This window comes from Camponotus vicinus, unplaced genomic scaffold (assembly GCF_025532165.1).
Source record: "Camponotus vicinus isolate PSW18456_S1 unplaced genomic scaffold, iyCamVici1.0 SCAF_2, whole genome shotgun sequence".
NCBI classification, from domain to species: domain Eukaryota; kingdom Metazoa; phylum Arthropoda; class Insecta; order Hymenoptera; family Formicidae; genus Camponotus; species Camponotus vicinus.
In genome coordinates, this window is record NW_028141956.1 from 10,589,356 (window position 1) to 10,609,429 (window position 20,074).

Below are 20,074 nucleotides of genomic sequence, written 5' to 3' on the forward strand. Positions count from 1 at the left end.
CGAATCATCTTTTGATCCCTCTTCAGTGCAATATTAATAATACGCGTTACAGAGTGTTATACGATGACATATTAAATTATAAAATTATCTGTCCATCGATGCGCGGATAACTAATTGTAAGTTGTATCTCGCAGATATCTCATGATGACTTAAGATTGATGAGAGTTATACAACGGTATACTATTATCAATTGGTAAAAAACGCAAAATCTGGTGAGCCATGTTTCTTGACTATTAATAAAAATAATTTAAATAATTAAAATATTAAAAATTAATTTATGTATAATATTTCGTTGAATTCATATTTTTATTCGATTTTGTTAGATTTCTTGGGACTTAACATATTGGCATTATAATACAATAATTGAAAAAATTATTTGGAGCAATATGCTTACCAGATTTCTGCAAGATACAACTTACAATTAACGTTATTTACGCGATGGACAGATAATTTTATAATATAATACGTCACCGTATAACACTCTGTAACTAGTATTATTAATATTGCACTGAAGAGGGATCAAAAGATGATCCGAGACGTTCGATTTTGTTAATGTAAAAATATTCAATTTGAAATACACGAATAATTAAAAAAAAGAAAGTGTTTCTTTCTTGCGCTCCAATTACCACGCTGTGGCTTTAATTTACCAATTTTGATTTAATTTTTGAAAATATTTTATTATAGATATATTTTAAGTATTTTAAAATAAAATCTGGAATATTTTGTATGTGTGTATATATAAGTTATATATTTTATGTACTAGAATTAAAAATAAATTTACTATCTAAATTACTATCGAATTATTGCGTAATATTATTGAAAAATTTTTTTGTGATATAAACTTTTGAAAAATACTTTGAAAAAAATTTTTTTTAAATATGATCAATATAAGAAAAAATCTAATTCCTTTATATGTAAAATATATAAATAATTATGCTATTATGAAATATTTTATAATATATTAGCTATAAAATATTAATGTAACTATTTCGTATAAAAATATTGATTGATATGAAAAGAGAATATCTTATTATAATATTTTAAATATTTAAAATTAAAATTTAGGATGTTTTTTTAATATACGTTATATTATACGCATACAATAATTTAGAATAAATCACTACCAATGAGATGAAAAAAATCAAGCATATATTAAGGAAATAATATAAATAGTAAATACGAATATGTAAATTATTTATCACAAACCACTGTTCCGTCTGTCTCTCGATGTTCTTTCGAATTTTTTTTTTCCTCTGCTGTTTATCTTTTACTGTTTCCTTGTGGCACTTAATTCACTCACGAAATACTGAATTAATTGTTAATTAATTATTCGAAGGACACTTTGCACGATACTCCCGATCGCAGAATTATAGAAGAAAATACATATTTTATATTGTAAGAGAACATTATATAAACAAAAGTACTTATTCGATATTTACACGAAGCTAAAATCATTCCTAACATCAACGCTTCTTTTTATTGTTGATATATGCATTATGACAGGAATCATAAGATCAGAAGACTAAAATAATAAAAAGTCGTGATACAACAGCCATTTAATTAATAATTAATTTGTTTGTATTTTAAACAAAAAAACATCGGACAAAATATATTTGACTCTAAGCAATTGTTAGAGAAACACTTATTATAAAATTAATAATTAAAAAAATCATAAAAATCAATAATTAAAGGATTGTAAAGAATTAAAAATAAATTATAATTTCTATTTAGTCATTTTGATTTTTATTTGAAGTAATAAATAATTGTGCTTTGATAAAGATTTATCACGATATTGCAATTTCGTGTCATTTATCAAAAGTTAATGACTCGCCAATTATAATAATTAAAGCGAATATGTTTCGATATTAATCGTAATCACATTTAGAAAAGGAATTCGACAATTTTATGAAGTGTTTTGCACACACACATCACTACTTTACTGCTTGAGCGTTGCCGTATGAATGATATATGACAAGGCCGTGATATGTAAACAATAACGTGCCATACGCTGTCAAGGCCAAACACCGTATTATTGTCAATTTGCTATCGAAATATTTTACGTATGTACGTTATATATACGGGAAATATTAAAATATGAAAGTATTTTAGATTATAGATTAATTATTTATTAATTGATTAAGATATATCTCTCTCAGAGAATCTTTATTTGATATGTTAATTATCGATTCTGCGACTTGATTGTTTTATTACGCTTTCTCAATGTAAATAAAATAATCAATTGTCGAATTAAAATGATAAAGGTAAAATGATAAAACATCGCGGACGAAATATATTTGATTCTATGTATTATTAAAGAAATAATTATCGTCCGTAAAGAGATATGATAATTTATAATTTTGAATTCCTGTCACACACGCTGTAAGCTGTAAGCATGCGTGGATCACGTGATCGATCATATACTGTATTTTAACCTAAAATCAGTTTCGTCAATCTGTAAATAAGTGTATAAATTTATAATTCCAAATTGTAACTGTAAATTGTAAACATTTATTTGATAGATTACAAAAGAAAACATGTGTTCGCTAAATGATTGCATATATGATGGTAACAATGATGAAATGCATAAAAACACAAAACATTCATTAACGTTAGTATAGTTTCACACAAATAATAATAGATATTAATAATTAAATTAAAAAAGTACTATATTTATATTATCGATATATTTTATTATTATATTTCTTTGGCAGGAATACAACGCTATGCAGGAAGTGCAGGCATGAAGATATTGATGTCTTATTAATCGGCCAAAGTGGTTATTGTAAAACATGCTTTATTACTATGACAGATCATAAATTTAGAGCTGCGCTTGGCAAATCAAAAATTATTCGTCAGGGTGATTCAGTATTGGTCGATCACTCAGGTGAATTAAATTCCACTGTGCTTTTACATCTTATTAAATCTGGTATGAGTCAGTCTGCTCACAAAAAACTCATCTTTAAGACAATAGTTTTATATATAGATGGTAAGTCTTTAAGTAAGTCTTTGAGTGATTTAAGTATTTAAGTCAATTTTATATTCTGTATTCAATTTTGAGATTATAAAAAATTTTAATATATATTAGATGGTGATACAATGGGAAGAACGATTGACGAAAGGAACATTTTGCAACATAAAATTGCTAAGGAAATAAAAAATTCTGGATTTAATGGCTATGTCGTATCATTGAATCAAATTTTGCATGAAGAAAATACCTTGGATATCAAACCTATTGATCAAGAAATATGTCATGAACACGACGATCATCTGTGTACAATACTGGACAATTTACCAGATAACACTTCAAGAACAGACTTATTAAATCAATTACGTCGAAGATTGCTTATATCGGCAGCACGAAAACTTGGTTGTAATAAAGTATTTGTAGCAGATTCTGCTATAGAAATTGCTACAAAAGTGCTGGGAAATATATGTTTAGGACGAGGTGCACAACTTTCTACGCTCGCAAACTTTTGTGACACTCGTGACGAAGTAAAGATACTTAAACCGTTGAGAAATTTCACACAACAGGAAATAGTATATTATTCGGAGCACTATAAGATAAAATCTATTAAATTGAGAGAATCCAATGTAACAACACCAGCAACTTCTATACAGGCGTTAGCACACAACTTTACAGCAGATCTAGAATCTCAATTCTCTGGCACAATATCTACTATATTTCGTACAGCCGAAAAAATAAGTCCGAGAATCAGCTCGCAACAAAATGCGGAAGATAATTGCGTGTTGTGTGACGCAAGATTGGATGCTACATCTTCTACTGAGGAAGTATCTGCCATGAGAGCGATTGAAGTTTCTAAGTTAATGTCCTCTAATATTGAGATAAGGACTTTTAATGATAAAGAAAATGGAAAATCGAATTGTACGAGTTTATGCTTGGATGATAAAATATACTGTAATAATAACGCCGTGTGTGGTTGTAAAAACAATAAGACAAAAATAACTGCAGAAGATGTTTGGAGGTACCTCTGTTATAGTTGCAGATTAATATTTCGAAATTCGGAGATTTTAAGTACCTTGCCATTTCCATTATTATTTGCCGTTCAACAAAGATTAGCCTTAAAAAATATGAGAGAGGAAATTAATGACTTTTTGTTATAAATAAATGAAATTTTAGTTGCAATATATTATTTTTAAATCATATACATACAAAGTTTTAGATAGACAAGTGTGAAAATTAATATGTATATATATTTAAAAAAAATATATATATATATAAATAATTAAAACAAATTTTTTTTAATCTAGCTATTGAATTAGACAATACATATAATTTAAAAAAAATCAATCATAAAATTTCTTTTTATCTGGACTAAAACTCGCTAATAATAAATTATATCGTATGTGTATTTATTTTTTCATATATCATTAAATATTTATCATAATTCTCCCAATATTGTAAAATTTTCTTAAATACAATATCTTGTTACAAAATAATAAATATATTAAAAACAAGAAATCTACAGGAGCTGATAATTAAAAAAAATATCTGATTTATACAGACAGAAAGAGTATGATTACATGTAATTGTAATAAAGAAAAGATAAACATAAACATTTTTTTAGTAATAAATATGTTTATTTCATCTTTTATATCATTGTAATAAAAATATATAATAAAATATACACATAATATAAAGATTTATTACATTCATAGATTTGGTTCATTCATAAATATTCAGTAGAAAAGGTATAGCAGAATACCAGAAAGTAAATTTGATGTAAACTGTATACATATGAAATTCAAAATTTCTTAATAATACATCAATAATAGTAAGGAAAGCTAATTTAAGATCAAGAAGAGCGCAGGTGGTATTACGTGCAAAATTTCTTAATTTGTAAAACAAAAAAATTTACTAAAAGAGTAAATTGATTTGTGATAACCTTAACGATTTACGACTCGCAGAATTAATATTCATAAACTTAAGATCCTATTTATATATGATAAGTCATGGTGTGTGTTGTAACTTGTCACACATGTAAAGATATATATATATAAAACTTAAAAAAGGTTACATATATCTCATCCAATTGAATTCCTTATAGATAATATTTTTAATTAACAGCATATATATGGATAAATCTAGCTCTATTTATCTAATTTAAATTTATACTCCATGATTTATAAACAAACAAAAATAAAAACTTATGTATGATTATTTTATATATAGTAAAAAAAGATATTTATTATAATAAAAATAGAAGATATAAATAAGAAATTATTTATAATCTTAGAATCGCGTAATCACCAATCTTGTTGAAATAATCATCGCTTAATAAAAATAAAAAAAAAGAATGAAAATAATACTAGCGAAAATCACGCGGCATAGAATATCCAAATTGCATAGTCTTTCATGCTGTTTCTTGCAAATCATCTGCGGCGGTATTAATAATACGATTTTCATCAACTACATGGCGTCCTAAACGGCATCGATATTTGTTGACTATTTGCGGAATAATGATGTTATTGTAACATGCCATACCGATTAAAAGAATCACAAAACCAATGAGCTGTAATAAAAATAATTTTTATGTGGATTATTTTTCGATATGTGTATAATAATAATAATAATAATAATATATATACAGGGTGAGCCATTTTAATTAACGCACGCAATTATTTCGGAAACAAAGCATTTTAGAGAAAAATGTTTCAGACAAAAGTTTTATGGTTTCGAGGGGGCCATAAGATGGTATCATTGGTTTGACACTGAAGAATCATTTGAAGGTCACGTGAAGGTCACTTCAATTTTTTTAAATGGAACACCCTATATATTTTTGCACACTCTTGTAGCTTATCTCGAGAGCTTTCCAAAACACTATAATTAAGTACCTTTTCGTTAAGTACTTTTTGAGTTATGAGGCTTGAAATAATTTCTTAATTTTACATAAACCGTAAAAAATATCTTGTAAAATATTCATTTTTCGATTATCTTACCTTAATACTTTTACGTACAAAATAATGAGAGGAATCAATTGGTCTAAAGAAAACACATAGTTGTTTTGAAGAAAAAATATGTAATTTGCAATTAACAATTCCATATTTTTTCTTAAAAACAACTATGTGTTTTCTTTACACCAATTGATTCCTCTCATTATTTTGTACGTAAAAGTATTAAGGTAAGATAATCGAAAAATGAATATTTTACAAGATATTTTACGGTTTATGTAAAATTAAGAAATTATTTCAAGCCTCATAACTCAAAAAGTACTTAACGAAAAGGTACTTAATTATAGTGTTTTGGAAAGCTCTCGAGATAAGCTACAAGAGTGTGCAAAAATATATAGGGTGTTCCATTTTAAAAAATTGAAGTGACCTTCACGTGACCTTCAAATGACTCTTCAGTGTCAAACCAATGATACCATCTTATGGCCCCCTCGAAACCATAAAACTTTTATCTGAAACATTTTTCTCTAAAATGCTTTGTTTCCGAAATAATTGCGTGCGTTAATTAAAATGGCTCACCCTGTATATATATATATATATATATATATATATATATATATATATATATATATATTTATTACATCAATTATATGTAATATAATCTTTAATCATACCTGCATGTAATGAAAGGCCTGCCATTGAAATGCTAAAGAAAAAGCCCATATTAAGATCGTTCGTAAACTATCTAAAATCATCCTCGTCGTAGCACTCATCTCTTTGGTAACACTAATACCAGCAAAGTTAAAGAAAGCAATACTAAATGATATACCTGTAATGCCAAATAACAAAATCATATAATAATATCAAAAAGAAGTAGGTAAAAAGAAATGATAAACTAACCGATAACAGCTATCAACAATTTACTACTGCCTCCAATTTCGATAAGAGCTTCCGCGGAGGCTTCAAGCGTACCGCGTGAATTGTCAGCAAAAGGTGGTGGCGCAGTAATGTAATTGAGAGGAATCAAAATAATAGAAATACCGATAAATCCAAAAATACCTGCAGAAGAGTATAAATATTATAATAAATAAGAATGATAATGTTTTAAATCAATATCAAGTTTTTGAATCACAATGACAGATTACATGAGAAAAATATATACATAAATTATGTAAGAAAACTAACCCTCCCATCCAATTGCTTGTAATGCAGGAATATCTTGTTGCGTCATATATTTTTCTTCCACAACCATTTGAACAGCTGTTATTACCTATATATTTGAAATTTAAAAATTATTTTGTGAGAGTAAATACATATATTAGTGCATGCTTTAATATTGTATATTATGCAATGTAATTAAATTATAACTATAATTGCTAGCTTTCTTTAAATAGATTTATAAACTGGATTGATTAGAAAATTTATTAATTTTGTTTGTAACTAGTTTTCACATAATTTACAATAACTGTTAATTTTAGCTTAAATTTTATCTTATAAAATTTTATTTAATTTAGCATTTTATTGTATCTTTAATGTATAGTATAAAATTGTTAATTGATATCTACACATAATGCAGATTTGAAAATAAAAGGTGATGAAATATATTTTTGCAATATTATATTTTAAAAACACAAAATCATAATGGTTATCTAAGACAAAATTTACACTGTCTATGCAAAGAATACTATTGTATTTACAAGATTCAAAAATAATTTACAAAAGTCTACATCAAAGATTTTTAAAAAATATCTTATAATTTAAACGGATTTCACAGTTAATAATAAAAAAATTATGACATTAATTGAAAATAATATGTATATTGTATTGACTAGATTGTCACAAGTTTCTTTATAAAACAAAAAATCAATTGACATATAAAAAACTGAATTATAAAAAAATAAACAAATTTTCAATTAATCAATCTAACAATTGATAGTAATAATAAGAAAATTTACCTGAGCAAATATAATAAGCAAGTCTCCGGTGATTATAGAGTTTGCACTGATATCACTGTCCTCCATTGTTAATATATCACTAACACCAACAAATGCTAAGCCAGTTATGACAAAACCAATGCCTATCCATTCTCTTACTCCCAATTTTCTATCGAGAAATCCAATAGAAAGTATTCCTGTAAAAATGATTACTGATCCACGCAACATCTGGAAACTACTTGCATAAGTCATATTCAGACCAATGTACATTATGGATGTCGCAAACATATCACACAATGCAGGTACAAGTAAAATGAAAGGATTAAAACTCCTCGAACCCTTAGTGAGTACATTATTATCTACAGAGCCATCCTGCAAACAAATAAATATGATAAATGCAGTAATAATACAGCATTCATTTTCAAGAAACAATTCATTTTCAAGAAACAAAAAACATAGATACTTACAGCTCGTCGATTATAATAATAATAGAAGACTTTAAATGCTAAAAAGCAAAGAGCCTCTCCAATAAACATAAATAATGATTGCATAAAAGGATGATTAAAATATCTAAGTTGTTCATCTTCTCCAAGTACCACTTGTCGATCTGCAAATCTAAATAAATTTAAAGTCAAATTTTCTCCTCAGCATGTAAAATCAATGTTATTTATGTGATTTACTAATATATGTTTTTTCCATGCCTTAATGTTATTTATTTGTACTTACTTAACTGATAAAGTGTTAAATGAGCCTGTAATTATTTGAAGTAATGCTAATGTACGTTGATAATTTGTCCATGCCATTATTGACGATTGATATAAAAATAAATTTGTTGGATTGAATATATCTATTCCAATCAGTTCCTATCAGGATATATCATACTTAATAGTCTTATAATAAATTTACTGTTTTTTAAAATCTCATTAAATTTGGTAAATATACTTAATATCATTAAATAGCTCTACTACTAATAATCTACTATATATTAATCATAATTCTTTTTTAATAAGAATAAAATTTGATAGCATTATATAATTTATTGAGCAAAATAGGAAAATAATAATTAAAATCGTCGTTTTATTAAATAAAAAGCTAGAAAGTTACTTGGACGTATAATTACTATAATTATTTAATTAATTATACAGTCAGGTTATATTATAGATACGTTTACATCACTTTACAGTGCAACGATTTTAATTATTTTTGTATTTTGTACAAATTTCATTAATGAGAAATTAATGAGAAAATATTCTGCGTATTTTATCTGCCTGAATATTATATCTTTTACTCAACACTCCCCTTCATGCGAAGTAACCGAATAAAAATTAGATCCACAGATGATAAATTATACCTTGTAAGTATGATTTTTAAATTGGCATCGATTGGATAAGGTAAGATCCAACAGTCAATCCAAATTTCATCAAGTGATGAAAAACAGTGAAAATGAGCAATGAACGGTAGTGTTCTTCTCCGAGTCTTCTCAAGAGGATATAAGATACAAATTCGTTTGTATGACGGTTCTCATATTACACATATCTACATTTGCTGACAGTGAGTAATGTTAGATTAACGCAACCTCAGTTCGAAAAAATTAATTGTTTGATTTCCCAAACACTATATATACGACATATCGAACCAAGAAACAATGGAAACGTGTTGACGTGTTGATAGAGATAATAAAAGAATCTGACAGCGCGCAGATGATATGAGAAAATTGACAGAATGTCAATCTACACGAAGTGTCAGGAGGCGGACGTATATAATTTAGTATTGGACGTACTGATTGGTTGTTGGATAAGGAATTTCCGGAATCCTATCTCAGGATTCTAGAAATTCCCTATTTAATAACCAATTGGTATAGCCGAGAAGCTTTGTCTACGAATGTAATGTCAGTCCAAACATCGTTTAACCTATAAAAAAAGCCAATGTTTTTGTTAACTGTTTTAAATTGATACTGAAATTTAAATTAGATTAATCTATACCTGTCTGTGTCATTTTTATCGCTGTTCAATAACATGTATATATTTATACAAAGATGAATCATTTGTATATAAGTAAGTACGTACAACCCTGATGAAAGTAATTTAACAATTTTTCACGCGAAAATTATACGAAAACTACAACTTTTTGTGATGTAATAACTTTTTGAATTATTTTTACGTCAAAATATGATTTAGGCCATGTGTTTTATAATTTTTCATAAATTTGTGGGAAGATTTTCTACTAACACCTTGTTACATTTAATTATAATCTACATTTTTACAATTTATTACTTTGTTTAAGAAAATGTTCATAAATTGTAGAAATTTTTAAATTTTTTTTAACAACTACAATTTACTTGAATTTCTCCAATTTTCAAAAATTTATAGAGTTGTGATTTGTTGAAAATTTTAATTTTTCATAGAAATACGCATACATACAAGAATTGTAAAATTATTTCCATCAGGGAATAATAAGATCAATTGAAAATGTTTATTATATCTTAGATGATAATAAAATTTATTTGTGAGAAAATACTATTTTGTTAGATATTCTTTTGATCACAACAATATGTTGTAATTTCATATTTTCTAAGAATTTCTTATGTAATTTTTGAATTATACTGTAAATAGATAACTATATACAAAAGAAGATTTAAATTCAAAACAGTTATAAAATTATTTGTCCTACTTGCAGGATTATCATATAACACTGGAAAAATTATCACTTATAAATATTGAAACAAATATTCGCAAAAGGTATGTTATATATAATTAATTTAATTAATATCATATTCATTTTACTAAACATTCAGTATTTGGCCCATAAACTTCTATATATTTTAAAATATAGAAAAAACCAATTAGTGATAGGATATAATAGTTATTCTTTATTTATATCTCTCTTTGTAATTAGGGTAAATTATTTTAAATTTGCTTTTTTTAATATTTTTAGAATATGACCCGTAAGTGTGCATTGTGTAAAGAAAGCAATTATAAAAAGAACAATTATAGTTTTTTCTCAGCACCTAAAGATGCAGAAACACGCAGAAAATGGCAAAATGCTCTTGCCATTAAAAATTACATTGTCACAGATGACACATATGTATGTAGCAGACATTTTCACAAGAATGATATTATTACACATTGGATCAGTGGAGTACCACCGCAAGTAATAAAGGTGCTTGATGAATGCAAAATATGTGCAAAATTAGCAAGTATGCTTAATTAAAAATAATAGTAAATATATACTTTCGTTAATATTACTGAAGATTACCTATTGTTTGTTGCTACAGATCAAGTACAAGAAATGTCGATTGCGTCCAGGAGCTGTACCAATTAGAAATTTCCATTTGGTTAATAACTTATCAACAGATAAAGATAGCTTAAGTCAACATGAAATAGATATCAAGAATTTGACACCTAAAAAGGAAGCTTCAGAAGAAAGTGAGATTTTTTTAATACCTAGAAGAAAGAAAAGTTTAAGTGACAATGAAGATGCAGAAAATGAAAATACTAATGTACATTACCACACTTATTCTAAACCACAAGATTATAACTCGGAAGAAAATGATGATTTGTATGTACAATTATCGAGGGACATGGATAAGGAAGACATAGATATCTCTATGCATGATTCAAAATTGAAAAAATTAAAATCTGAGATAAAAGAATCAGTTAAAACACTTAAATGCGATAACAATTACAATCCAGATTTCATAGAAATAATGACTGAATCTATGAATGAAGATAAGAAAAAAACTCAGATATCTAGCAAATTAATTCGCGCAAAAAAGTTTAATAAAGCAACAGAATGTAGTATCGAAAGATATGATTCTTCTGAAGATGAGACATCAATGAAAACTTTGCAACAAAATGTCGATTCCGTACGTTCTTATTCGAAAAAGAAATCTATGAAAAAGTTAATACGTAATGATTTATACATAAATAATAGAGAATTAGCTACCTTGAATTATAATTGTTTAGATATGCAAAATAAAGTATTTGATGCAGTCAGTGAAAATGAGATATTGTTTGAAGATTTTCTTGAAGTATGCACAGAAGTATCTATACCACATGGTTGGTCCTGCTTAGTAACATCAAAAGGACATGGCACCACAGTAGTGTATCTTTACATGGGAATAACAAAGGATGGATTGCCTTTTGTGGAGAAACAAGGTTTTATAAGAAGCGACATGGTTTTACATTGCGCTGTAGCTAATAGAGAAATCGATCCGCTTATGCATAATCTCGTGAAAGAAAGGAAAATGAGAAACTTATTGGATATAGAAATATTTATCGATGAGTTTGATCAACGAGTCATTTGTCAAGGTAAAATTACAAATGTCTTTTTTTTTTACTCTTGACTGAATAATTTTTCTTTTTCCCCAAATAGGTATACACGATCGTAAAAACTTTCAAGATTTTGATATAACCAAAGTTGCTTACGAGGATGGAATCAGATGGAGACACGTTTCTTGTTCGTTGATTGTAAATAACAATTCGTCCAGATGTACAAAATGTGCTAAATTATCACACATACTAAATAAATCTTAAAGTTTTCATACATAGGGAATTTTCGAAGAGAAAACATAAGAACAGGATTTTTAGATAGTAATTAAAATAGAATGAGAATTGAAGGGAGATTCTAAAATAACAGGGCAGTTTGATAATAATTCTAAAATAACGAATTTCTATTATATTCTTAAATTTTTCGTTCTTTCGATTATTCATTAATTGTGAAATAATGTTCAATATCCTAATACACTCTAGTCTAATCTAATGTTAATCTCGAACTTAAATACATAGTATATGCAAAATATTCCAGGTATTTTAACATCATTTATATGTTAATTTTATAACATATAACAAATTTCTAATTAATTTTTCTCTAATAAAAATATATAATATATTTTTCAAATTTTGATATGAAAAACTTTGTAAAGCAAATTAAATTCTAATGATAAAATTTCTCCCACTCAACAATCAATTTAAGAAATGAAGTATGAAATTTTAGTATTTTTTAAATTTGGTAGAAAAGTTTAATTCACAAAAAAAAGTTTTTTACTTTTAACTATTTATAACTTAAAAGCTATTAATGGATATGTTAATAGTAGGATTTTTAAAATTTAATTAAAAACATTTCTCTTAATTATTAAGAAAAATTCTCCAATAAGAGTTTATTGTATAAAAGTGGAATATTCTGTATATACTTGTATAATAGACACATCATACATACTTTCAATGCAATTCGGTATTTTTCTATAGGTAGTATATTGTGTGTTTATACTGTACGTGTGTGTGTATATGTACATTTATGTACATGGACAGTATTAATCACAAGAATTTATTTTATTATGAACAATCACACTTTTCAATATATACGAAATAAATTATAATTAAAAGATTGTATAAAACAAGCTAGATAATTACCTCTATATGAATAATCATATCAACAATGGATATATTTAATCATGACATGAAAATCAAGTAAAAGCCAAATAATAATATAAACATATTGTCTTTCTCCTTAAATAAACAGGAATGTGTGGCAAAATAAAATCTGGCTTAAATATAAGACAAAAGAAACTCTTAAGCAGTATCAGTAGAAATATTACAAACAAGTATAACTATGATAATGAAATACAATGATGATGATTAAGGATATCATTTTGAAAATTCCGATCAACTTATTCGGGATAATCAATTTAACTAATAGAATTGTCTATAAAATTCCGAATTGTATTCATTCCTAATCAAATCTTTCATATGTCAAACATGACAAAAAGTTAATATTTCCATATATATTAAAATATTGCAATTATCAATAAATTAATCGGAATTTGATTCAGATGGATTCAGATTTGATTCCGAAAAGCATTTTTGGCACATTTAATATCAGTAATTCAGAACAAAACAAAATAATATCAAAATATTGACACAAAAAGTACCAAGTGCCATAAATGCCTTTACTTGCAATATCTGAAATTTCAATTGACTTCAGAATTATTACTTACAAAATCCACATACACATTCTCTATTGTTTAAATGAAATATTAGAAACTGTATGTTAGACATTTGTAAAACTTAATGCATATATACAGAGTGTCACACAATTATAAGTATTTCATTTAAAGATTGAGCAAGGAATTTATTTAAGGAAAACTTAATACTTTGCTTATTTTGATTTATATATCAAGAAGAAAGATGGAAAAACTTATCATTAAAATTTAAATTTTGTGTAATACAATTTATATATATGCAATATTTGTAATTATACAGAATTTATCAAATATCAATATAAGAATGTGCCAAATAGCAAAGATTAAATCTCTCTGCCATATCGCATAAAATATCAGCGCGTATTTCTTCCAATATAAATACGCGCAGAAATGTTACATCATTCTATTTTAACAGCATGAAATAAAATAATTCGAATACACATGGCAAGGAAAGACGAAACGGATTTGTATTTTTTATTCATCAAATCCTTAGATTACAACTATCAAAAACAAGCATCGAAGCATTAATTTATCCTGCACATTCATAGTTTTATCAACTGGTCATATGTAATTAAGTTAGCAGCACTATACACACACAATAAAAAGTAATTATTTATCTCAAAATTTACATCTCACATATATATTATGTAGAATAAAGTCATCTGTACTTTATATAAAAATCATAGGAATTGCTTCTGGTTATAAAGATATTTCTTTTAAAATGTTGTAATTTTGAATAATTATATGCACAAAGTATTATACCTTAATTATAAGCCTTGCTCTTAATGCCATGTAAAAATTAAAGTAATCTGTGAGATGTAAATATACTTATATTCTACATAATATATATGTAAAGATCAAAGTGAGATGTAAATTATCCAATAAAAATTATAAAACCGTTTAAATGTGTAATAATGCTATCTTAAAACATTTAAATTTTATGCATATATAGTTTATTTGGCAGAGAGAAGCTTATCTATATAGACATAATATGATACATAAAAGGGGATCATAAAACTGATATAATATTATGACTGCTCTCCTCTTCTTATAACATTCTAGAAATAATCTGTTTTACAATTTGAATGCGAAATAATAGCGAAAATATTATTCAATTTTCTGTTTTTGCTGTAAGTATATGCTTATTTAACTAATCTGTAACAAAATAATCATCTCTCTCCAAAGCGAAGCACTTTATACATTAAAAACAAGTTACATGATCATTTACAATTTTCTATTGTTTTGCTTGTTAACGTCTTATGACATACAGTGGACAAATGGGCCTATGGATAACTAGGCCCATGAACAACATCATTCTCTATGACAGTCTTTGACTTTGGCATTATTCTAAATGAAGCAACAAATTCTTCCATACTATCTTCTCGTAATATATCCCATTCCATTTTACTCACGTTTACAAACATAAGATATGATAAACGCATACATACGTGTTTTCGTCAATCGACTAACTCTTAAAGCAAAATTAAATGAGAAAAAGCCCATTAAATATTAAGATTCAAAAAATTTCTCTCAGAATCTTTTCAGATTGTAATATGTAATGTTTGAATCTGTACATCCATGATACAATTTATATTCAATATTATTTTAAAGATGAATGTTATATGAAATCTATGGAATACTGGAATTACAATATGTATCAACGTCATAGCTAAAATGAAATGAAAGCATGTTCGTGGGCTCAGCTACTGATACTTAGATGATTAATTATCACTCACAATTATTCACATAAAACATTAGATTGCTCACCCAATTAATTCCTAATGATCAAACGATACTACTTGGGGTATTGCTCAAACCGATCGACTGAGTATTTTCAACTAGTGTGGACCGCATGCTTGATGATGGAGCTTGAGTATCCATTGCTGCTGTTCTCATTTCGCCAAAAGACGCCCTAAAATATGAATATCTTCTTGTTTTCAAAAATTCTTATCTTTTTCTATCTCTCATTATGATACACAAATTAATTCTATATTTATTGTTTTACAGGCATATATGCCTGTAAAACAAATATAGAATTAATTTATATATAAAAGTATTATTTTGCAAAGAACAACCAATGCCATTCTGCAACTAAAACAAATTATCATATAGAATTATCATTTATCCTTCTATTATAAAATACTAGAATGATATTGGCATAATAATTGGCATTTTACTCCATTATTATAATATTAAAAAAAGGATTCTATTTTTACAATATATTTTATATTTTTTAACAGCAATTTTTTTAAGAATTTTTCAAAGAGTTTATATACACATGTGTATTATATATACAATTATTCAATTTAAAGTATACAACAAATATTTAAAATTTTATCAAACTACATGTTTAAAAAGAAAATCTTTTCTTAATTAACCATAGAATATAATTTTCTTAATATTCTATGGTTATCTTGATTTTATTTGTATGTACCTTAAAAGTTTATTTTTAAAATAACTATCATAGAAAGGTGAAACTAGAGAAATTTTTATTTAGAATAAATATGTTCTAAATTCTCCTGTTTTTAAAAAATGAAATAGAAAGTAGGACATATATACCTATAACTATAATATATAGTATCTAATGTCTTTTCTTGCCAGCCTGTTCTATTAATTGTACTAATGAAAAAAATATCTTAAATATATGAGTCGACAAATGCATTCTTTTCCAAATTACAAACATTCAAGAGATTCCAACATCTAAATAAAGCATGTCAATATTGAAGATATTACTTAAATTGCATCAATATTGTAATGGAATGTTAATAAACGTAGTTAAATAATAAATAATGATAGAAGTGGTTATATTAGTGCGCATTTACTGCCAAGAGCACAACATAGCAGCATTATAACTAATTGGATATAATTACATAGAAAGGAATCAATCGCTAATTTTTTAAATATATATATATATATATATATATATATATATATATATATATATATATACACATATAAGTGTATGTGTGTGTAATAAAATTGAAAGCTAATTATTACACATATTAGAAAAATTTTTTATTTATAGTTGAATATTTTTACATATACTTTATCTCTATTATTTTTCTAAACTGTCAGTATATTTAGAGATTGATTCCTTTCTGCATATTTACATACATTATAGAAATATCGATGTATTTGTTAATTAGATTTAATAATTATTAAATCAACATAGATAAAAGTAGAACTCAATATAATAGTTTTACAAGAAATTAGCAATAAAAATTTTTACCTCAAATTAAGTCTTAACATATAGTAAAAGATATGTGAGATAATATATTAATGCAATATAATGTGTGTGTGTGTGTGTAATTAAAAATTAACTATAGACATAATTGAATTAAACATAATTGAAGCAGAAATATTGCAATATTTAAAATACTTCATATAATGCAATATTTATAAAAAATTGAAATGCAACATGCTATTTAAATAGACAAACATCACTAATTTAACTCAATATTAGAAGATGCAATATGTCCAAGTGAGATTTGGAGATATTGCAAGCCTAAATCTTATTTCTTTAAGTAAGAAAAATGTAAAATTTTTCAAATTTTACAAATATTTTAAAATTTCATCATATTATTTCTTCTCTTTTCTTAATATTAATTAATTTTATCTCTCAATTTAATTGTCTAAAAGACACTCTATTTTGTATAAGTTATCAGATTATCTTCAAATCTCGTAATTTAAAAATATTTTAAATTATATAAAATTAAAGCAGTGCTACATCATATAATAAAATACGACACAAATGTGTAAATCACAAATGTGTGAATTTGTAATGAAATTATAAAGCATTTAGATGCAATAACATTAAATATTACATATTATTGCCTGGTTAGTGAAGTGGTGCAATGAATATTTGATGATTTATGTAGGCCTCCAGACATCAGGATCCTCCATGAGAGTAGTATGGTGATCTGTAGTAGGAGGCACTGTACCCTGTGGGGAACCCACGCCCGACGTCATTCCTGCTGGGTCGGGCCTGGACCCTCTGTGTTATCAGGTTACAAATTAGTATTTCATTATTAATGCTCATAAAAAATAACTTTGCTCACGACGATTAAAATTAGAACCGAACCTATCTTGTCTGGTCAAAACTTCGATACAAAGCTTTCCTTCAATATTTTTATATTTCATAAAAAAGGAAGTCTTTATAAAATATCTCGTAAAATATATTTTCCCACACAAACCAAAGCAAAGCATTAAAACGAAGACAAACATAATACAAAAGTTGGTTCTTCCACCTTTCCACAAGCAAAATAAGAAAAACACATGTGCATTAAAAACCATGAAAAAGCACATCACACATTATTCAGTTTTACACAAATGTAATGTAACGTCGCCAAACTGTGTGATAAATATCCCGTTAAGAGATAAGAGAAATAGATGAAATAAATAGATAAATGTGATTCATATCTATTTCTCTAAACTCTAAAAATATGATTTTTTTAAGGAACTGCATTGCCATTTGCTATTTTGAATTAACCTCAAGAGAAAATAAATCAATGTAAATGTTTCTTGCAATTTATAGCCATATTAATTTTTCGCCTCAATAAAATTAATTTGGCATTAGTTTGATAATATAACTTTACAAAACATATATGAAGCCTTATAAGGTGATAATATTGACGATACAGTTTCCAATGTGCATTTTATAAGTCTGCTTCATTAAATTAAACTAATTTGATAAAAGATTGTTCATATAGATATAATTCATACAATTTGTACCTGAAAATTTGGTCACTCCAGATGGCACAATTAATAATGATTGACTTATATATCCTTCTTTTTTTTATCAATATAAAATTTCTTATCAAAATAAAGTTTTTGTTCAGTTATTCTACAAATCATACCACTCATCAGGTTCGTAGAAAAATTGTATATCACTTACTTTCTGCCTAGAGACATCAATCCATATATTATACCCGTCGTAAATATCAAACCACTGCCAAATATACTGCCCATTCCTGGACATAAGAAGACTGCAGGCAACGCTATTCTAGAGCAATAAAGAGACAAGGATAGTTTATATTTAGTTCATATGTGTGTAACATTATATAAAAATCTCATAGCATTTTGTAAATTGTAGGAAGAAAAATAAAGAAAGGAGAGAGTACTTACAAACAATAAACAGCTGCTCTATTCCAATATGGTTTCTTCTCCACCCAGTCGCTTAAATTCTGTACAAAATCGATGAACAAGCAGCAACAAGGTGCTTCAATCATTACAACTAGAAAACCGGCTATCATTTGCCACATACCACCAATTAAGCAGTCCACCTGAGCGAAGAGTATCGATGCGCAATTCCAAGCTCCAAGAAAGATTGCAACTGTAAATAAATAAAAAAATCACTTTTCTACAAATTGCGCTTCAACAATTGGCAGCCTGAAAAGGCATCAATTTCTACATCTATAATTGTATAAGCCAATATAATCGTACATATATATAAATGAAACCAAAAAAGGGAAAAAAATAAAATACTTCAACCAGACTAAGAATGAGAGAAAGATATTTTCCATATAGAATATTTAAACAAATAATACATCTCGCATGCACGCACACATATACACACAATATGAAATTATTAAACGAGATATAAAGAAAAGGAGAGATAAATAACGTGTAAAATAAAATATTGCATGTGTGATATTGATAATGAACTCACTTATACTGCCTACGGTACCGAGTCCACGACCAGCATACTTCATCCACCAAGGGACATCATCCTTGGCAACAGGGTCCTGTCCAGGCCTCTGCATAATCGATGCTATTTTTTCGCCGAACGACTAAAAAAGATGCATACACATATATTACGATATATTACGAGCGCGCACACGTTGTTGCTGGATGTGTTTAAAAGCGAATTACCATCTTCGATGTTATCCTTTCCTTCTCGTCAGCTGAGATCGTTGACAGCACCACCGATATCCACCGATATATCTGTTGATGTTGGTCGATGCACGGAAAATCGAACCGCTAGTTTCGCACTTGTAGTCACGAGAGTGCGTCTCTACATGCTATTTTTGCGGGAATTTCAAAGAAAAAAAACACAAAAGATTTGAACTGTCCCTCATGTTGCGCGATGTGGCAAAAAATTTTCTAAAAGTAAAAAGAATAAATAAGATTGATGGTAAAACATTTTTTTTTTTTTAATTTTTTATAAAATTTATTCGAATATTTATTAAGAAACATACATGTTCACATTAGTCTTAAAAATAAAATAACGATCGTTCTCTTTTACATTAGCAAC

The 20,074-nt window shown here is 26.6% G+C and overlaps 4 protein-coding genes across 11 annotated transcripts; 2 read left to right on the forward strand and 2 right to left on the reverse strand.

Moving 5' to 3' along the window:
- Window positions 1-1,998: 1,998 nt before the first annotated feature.
- Ctu2 (Cytosolic thiouridylase subunit 2) lies at window positions 1,999-5,325 on the forward strand. Of its 3 annotated transcripts, none has more exons than XM_083092400.1 (4): window positions 1,999-2,060; window positions 2,520-2,608; window positions 2,712-2,986; window positions 3,086-5,325. In XM_083092400.1, exons 2-4 carry the CDS (start codon window positions 2,535-2,537, stop codon window positions 4,120-4,122), a joined length of 1,386 nt encoding a protein of 461 aa, XP_082948526.1. In that variant the 5' UTR covers window positions 1,999-2,060; window positions 2,520-2,534; the 3' UTR covers window positions 4,123-5,325. The 3 variants fall into 3 exon arrangements, with proteins under 3 accessions (XP_082948526.1, XP_082948525.1, XP_082948527.1); XM_083092399.1 differs by lacking the exon at window positions 1,999-2,060 and adding an exon at window positions 2,305-2,386; XM_083092401.1 differs by lacking the exon at window positions 1,999-2,060 and having other exon boundaries at window positions 2,416-2,608; window positions 2,712-2,884.
- On the reverse strand, window positions 4,645-9,747 carry Tango9 (transport and golgi organization 9). Its single transcript, XM_083092402.1, has 8 exons — window positions 9,193-9,747; window positions 8,568-8,704; window positions 8,309-8,456; window positions 7,863-8,213; window positions 7,093-7,177; window positions 6,808-6,966; window positions 6,582-6,736; window positions 4,645-5,531 (listed from the first exon to the last, which is right to left on the reverse strand). The coding sequence occupies exons 2-8, from the start codon at window positions 8,642-8,644 to the stop codon at window positions 5,373-5,375; spliced, it is 1,134 nt and encodes a 377-aa protein (XP_082948528.1). The 5' UTR covers window positions 8,645-8,704; window positions 9,193-9,747; the 3' UTR covers window positions 4,645-5,372.
- LOC145967471 (uncharacterized) lies at window positions 9,228-14,936 on the forward strand. Of its 4 annotated transcripts, XM_083092396.1 has the most exons (6): window positions 9,228-9,729; window positions 9,812-9,895; window positions 10,518-10,579; window positions 10,776-11,033; window positions 11,116-12,151; window positions 12,216-14,936. In XM_083092396.1, exons 4-6 carry the CDS (start codon window positions 10,779-10,781, stop codon window positions 12,374-12,376), a joined length of 1,452 nt encoding a protein of 483 aa, XP_082948522.1. In that variant the 5' UTR covers window positions 9,228-9,729; window positions 9,812-9,895; window positions 10,518-10,579; window positions 10,776-10,778; the 3' UTR covers window positions 12,377-14,936. The 4 variants fall into 4 exon arrangements, with proteins under 4 accessions (XP_082948522.1, XP_082948520.1, XP_082948524.1 ...); XM_083092394.1 differs by having other exon boundaries at window positions 9,228-9,895; XM_083092398.1 differs by having other exon boundaries at window positions 9,233-9,895; window positions 10,776-11,000.
- Fwe (calcium channel flower) lies at window positions 14,271-19,830 on the reverse strand. 3 transcript variants are annotated; one of them, XM_083092404.1, is made up of 6 exons: window positions 19,693-19,830; window positions 19,490-19,610; window positions 18,946-19,153; window positions 18,716-18,823; window positions 17,656-17,815; window positions 15,594-15,733 (listed from the first exon to the last, which is right to left on the reverse strand). In XM_083092404.1, the coding sequence occupies exons 1-5, from the start codon at window positions 19,693-19,695 to the stop codon at window positions 17,692-17,694; spliced, it is 564 nt and encodes a 187-aa protein (XP_082948530.1). In that variant the 5' UTR covers window positions 19,696-19,830; the 3' UTR covers window positions 15,594-15,733; window positions 17,656-17,691. The 3 variants fall into 3 exon arrangements, with proteins under 3 accessions (XP_082948529.1, XP_082948530.1, XP_082948531.1); XM_083092405.1 differs by having other exon boundaries at window positions 15,616-15,733; window positions 17,646-17,815; XM_083092403.1 differs by lacking the exon at window positions 17,656-17,815 and having other exon boundaries at window positions 14,271-15,733; window positions 19,693-19,829.
- Window positions 19,831-20,074: the final 244 nt, after the last annotated feature.

Excerpts from the sequence above, each read along its gene's own strand:
- Ctu2 (XM_083092400.1), top strand. The coding sequence starts at position 2,535 with ATGTGTTCGCTAAATGATTGCATATATGATGGTAACAATGATGAAATG. Across the intron at positions 2,609-2,711 it reads AACACAAAACATTCATTAAC|GAATACAACGCTATGCAGGA; the intron begins GTTAGTATAGTT and ends TTTCTTTGGCAG. Across the intron at positions 2,987-3,085 it reads AATAGTTTTATATATAGATG|ATGGTGATACAATGGGAAGA; the intron begins GTAAGTCTTTAA and ends AATATATATTAG.
- Tango9 (XM_083092402.1), bottom strand. The coding sequence starts at position 8,644 with ATGGCATGGACAAATTATCAACGTACATTAGCATTACTTCAAATAATT. Across the intron at positions 8,214-8,308 it reads ATTATTATAATCGACGAGCT|GATGGCTCTGTAGATAATAA; the intron begins GTAAGTATCTAT and ends ATTTGTTTGCAG. Across the intron at positions 7,178-7,862 it reads TGCTTATTATATTTGCTCAG|GTAATAACAGCTGTTCAAAT; the intron begins GTAAATTTTCTT and ends TCAAATATATAG.
- LOC145967471 (XM_083092394.1), top strand. The coding sequence starts at position 10,779 with ATGACCCGTAAGTGTGCATTGTGTAAAGAAAGCAATTATAAAAAGAAC. Across the intron at positions 11,034-11,115 it reads GCAAAATATGTGCAAAATTA|ATCAAGTACAAGAAATGTCG; the intron begins GCAAGTATGCTT and ends TTGTTGCTACAG. Across the intron at positions 12,152-12,215 it reads TCAACGAGTCATTTGTCAAG|GTATACACGATCGTAAAAAC; the intron begins GTAAAATTACAA and ends TTCCCCAAATAG.
- Fwe (XM_083092403.1), bottom strand. Across the intron at positions 19,154-19,489 it reads CGGTACCGTAGGCAGTATAA|TTGCAATCTTTCTTGGAGCT; the intron begins GTGAGTTCATTA and ends ATTTATTTACAG. Across the intron at positions 15,734-18,715 it reads TTGATGTCTCTAGGCAGAAA|GGCGTCTTTTGGCGAAATGA; the intron begins GTAAGTGATATA and ends TTCATATTTTAG.